Source organism: Dendroctonus ponderosae, unplaced genomic scaffold (genome assembly GCF_020466585.1).
Source record: "Dendroctonus ponderosae isolate FM_Combo_2020 unplaced genomic scaffold, Dpon_F_20191213v2 Dpon_F_20191213_3, whole genome shotgun sequence".
In the NCBI taxonomy this organism is placed as follows: Eukaryota; Metazoa; Arthropoda; class Insecta; order Coleoptera; family Curculionidae; genus Dendroctonus; species Dendroctonus ponderosae.
Genome location: NW_026018508.1, coordinates 608,517 through 612,315, shown reverse-complemented (window position 1 = coordinate 612,315; position 3,799 = coordinate 608,517). Strand labels below are relative to the sequence as shown.

The following is a 3,799-nucleotide window of genomic DNA, read 5'->3' as shown; positions in this document are numbered from 1 at the left end:
CTTATTTGATGTCAGTTAAATTATTAAAAGAATAACCATAATTACTTACCGGAGATCCTGGAACTTGACTAAAACTAGCACTGTGTCGTCGGTTTCTGGTGGAGTTTACAAAACCGAATAAATTTGGAAACGAAGCTTGACTGCTGAAACAATACAAGATGGTTAACACACATATCAATAAAATCAATATTACGTCTTTGCTGGATCAACGGTACACATTAAATTTTAGCTAAAAGCTGTTTGCCGACAGCAGATTTACTAAATTTATTGACACACGGAGATAATAACTTATTTTTTTCAAATAAATTGCTCAACAAAATAAACGTTACACGGCCAAATTTCCCTAACTTTGGAGCTGGATAAATTATCACTGCTGCGAGCAATTTGACTTCTGTGTGAAGTGTTGTCTAGTCCAATTCTTCTAAATCACCGGACTTTTGCAAAAAAATAGTGCTTCGGATAAAGTTCCTACAAAGTGGCAAATGAATCAATTAGTGGAGAGGAAAAGATTTAATTCGTCCGATCTGGATCTGTCGAATCAAATCTCTACGTATCTGAACTACGGATAATCTGCCCGTGTATGGGGCGCTAATGCAAAATTGCTGAAAGTTTGGCAAGCTCCCAATTGAGCAAAAAAATATTTTTTGGATTTCAACATCAAAGGTATACAAATATATTTTATATCTCAAAACGGTTTTTTAATTTTTTCTCTACCTTTTTTAATTACACGGTGATGTCAAAAAATCAACTTTTTGTCTTGCAATGGTAACATTTTCCATCTTGCACCGATTTTCAAAATCTACAGCTGCTGTTGAAGCTGAAAGCTCATGTAAGATGCAAGTATCATAGTAAACTCAAGTCAAAAATTAAATCCACAGGATTGCAAGTGACCCAATCGTGTGGAAAAACGATAGAAGAAAAAAGCATTCATTCTGAATATTGTGTCCATCAAAATAAGCAAAAATTGTTTCTTTCAACGTTCACGTGATGGATATGACTTGGTGCCTCCCACAACATTACCACTACCTTTTATAGTTCCCATCATGCTCTATTAGAACTCCTTGTTGTAGTGCGGTTCAGATTTGCTACAGGTATAGCAATTCAGAGTACGTCAGTTTATTGTTCTTACTTTTGCGAAGGGTTGTTAAGATACGCAACCGGCATAACATTTATAGGCCAMGCTGTAGAGCATTTTTGCTTGAMATCAAKACYAGAARCGAACCAATTGTGCGATGATATAAAAGATAATGGGATGATATAAAAGATGATAATAATAATGTAATATTCCAATGTCCAAATCAAAACACAGCGGAGATAATAAATCAACCCTCTTTGATATTCCCAGCTGAATGTACAGTTAAAATCAAATATAAAATCTACGATTCTCAAAAACCAGATACATTCAGATTAAAACCAAAACATTCATGACGACTTGGAAGATGAAAATAATTTAATTACGCATCCTCTTAAAAAAATGAGTATTATTCATGGAAGTATCTCATTGATACTAATTGTAACAGTAATTGCAGTATTCATTATATGTATTACAATATATTATTATTACTACAGAAAGAAAAGGAAAGACGAAAAATTGTACATGCATTTGAAAACTTTCGAAAATAAATCTTTATTTTCTCAGACTTAAGGAGGGAGGAATTATATGGCCAGTTATGCCGACAATTATTTTAAAATAAGACGTTATATATATCGTTTTTTCTATTGTCAGCATTATATAACTATAAAAGAAGTCACATCAGAAACGAGTATTTAGTCATAAGAGGTTTGGTCAGAAGATAGTTAGGTCGGACTGTAAGAGTCATAGTCTACAACCGTAGACTATGAACGTAGGTTCGGTCACCAGTAAAATAATTAGGATTTCAGTTAAGGCATTAGTGTCTGCATTAATTTGAAATAAAATTGTTTTTAAAAACTGAAGTTTCAAATTAATTAACAAAATTATACTTAAATCAAAAATGACCAAAAAACCCTGACTAAATAGAAATTAACCGTGAACAAAAATATTATTTGACAGTTCAGAACAAAGTGCATCGCATGTTGGGTATTTTTTAAGTTTTTCCCACTTAGATTTAGGTAGAATTAAATCAACATATTCGTTAAGTTACTGAAGACTTCCAGCACTTTTTATACCATTTTTCCTAAGAAAATCAAAACAGGAGTTCACATAACTTGAACCCTAAAACACGTTGAAGAGAGAGAAGTTTTTTTCTGCATAGCAAGCTACAAGTTACCAAGTTACATTTTAGCAGAAACAGAAATTATTTGGCTAAAGCTTTAAGGGCATTAAACAAGAAGGAACTAATAAGTATATTATTGTTTGACTCTAGCTTTTAAAAGCGATGCACACACGAAAGTGCAATATTTTTTAAATATCGCTTTCTCTAAATGCTGTCTAAAACATTATTTGTGTCTACAGAAAACTCTACAGAGGCTACAGTAAATCTTAAGAGTTGTCGGATTCTATACATTTTCTAAAATAAAATAATAACGCTTAAATAGTATGTAACAATTGGCAAATCTGTAATTTATATTTAAAATTATCGTACCTGGGAGTAGCGCTGCTGGAACTGCCTGATGTCATGTTACAACTGGAAACTTCATTAATCATCGGTGCACTAGAACTTCTCTTTAAAGGGCCAGGAGCACCTCCTGGGGCTCCATCAACCTCCATTGCAGAATTCGACGACGACATTGCAATACCTTATCCGCATCAGCATTAGAACTTTATTTTGTCATCTATGTTATTCTTTATTATATTTATCTTTAATAGCAGACACTCTGTGCACAAATAAACCTGTGAGTCCCACGGATTCCCTTCTGGATTTCATTTGTTATTAGATCGAAGAACAAGAATACTTGTTAAAAAGCGGTTTTTGACATTTTTCCAGTCAGATGTCAAATGGTAACAATGTTGCCATCACAGACCGATTTCATGCTATACATGGTTGCCATTTCATACCTAGTGTTCCAGTCTCCTTCGATCCTTACCAGGTAACCTATACAATGTAGAAACCGGTAAGCAGATATTTTTTTCTTAACCGTCCGCACCAGTCCTGGGTGATTGCGCTTGCGCGTCTCTCTGCCGCGTTGCCGGTTTGATGTTTCCATTGCGAACGAAATTATAACCTCAGAAAAACACGGATTCTTGTAGATTCTAACACGTTTTTCATTCAGCATTAGTGGTTGATGCTGAAATTCATGCTAATTCCATCGTTAGTGATTTATGCAATTAGTTCCCGCAGTAAAGATTTGGATTCTTGGAGTTTTAATAGTCATGGATCTTGCTTGTTTTTTATTGTTTTCTGCTTTCTAAAATAATGAACAGATATATTTAAATGTTGTCTATGATCTTCACTTTATATATATGGCTGTGAAAAATCAGAAAAATATGCAACATAACATTTTTTCTCCTATAAGATTGCATCTTAAACAGGTGATGGTGTCGTTTGAGGTTCTCGTAATTTCTAGTTTTGTCCATCCTTGCCTTAAAGATCACTTCAAATTAAGCACTCAGAGAAAATTTTTCCTGAAGGGTCCATAAATTAAGCCAAAAAACATTCCTTGGATACCTATCATCTAGATTCATTCAATTTGGGTAAATTTCGGTTAGTTTGGGTTAGATAGGGTTATATAGGCACTAGCTATCATACTAACACAAACTGAATTAAGTGGTTCATTCATTTCGAAAGAATACTTTTTATTCATTGTTACACACAAACTGTTAATAAATGGGTGAAATACGTGGCAACACCGCATTGTGCTGAATTCTCCAAAGAAATAT

General features: G+C 33.7%; 1 protein-coding gene across 3 annotated transcripts in view; it reads right to left on the bottom strand.

The window, feature by feature from the left end:
- LOC109542548 (P2R1A-PPP2R2A-interacting phosphatase regulator 1) overlaps positions 1 to 2,975 on the bottom strand; it is an 11,721-nt gene extending 8,746 nt beyond the window's left edge. For 2 of the 3 annotated variants that reach the window (XR_002172437.2, XM_019911814.2), the window contains exons 1-2: positions 2,565 to 2,975; positions 50 to 143 (exon numbers count right to left, since the gene is read on the bottom strand). Coding sequence is in view for 2 of the 3 variants with exons in the window: in XM_019911814.2 (XP_019767373.1) it covers positions 50 to 143; positions 2,565 to 2,710 (240 nt within the window). In the remaining variant the exon portion in view is untranslated. The remainder of the gene's footprint in view (positions 1 to 49; positions 144 to 2,564) is intronic. The other variant, XM_019911815.2, reaches the window with a different exon arrangement.
- Between the last annotated feature and the right edge of the window lie 824 nt (positions 2,976 to 3,799).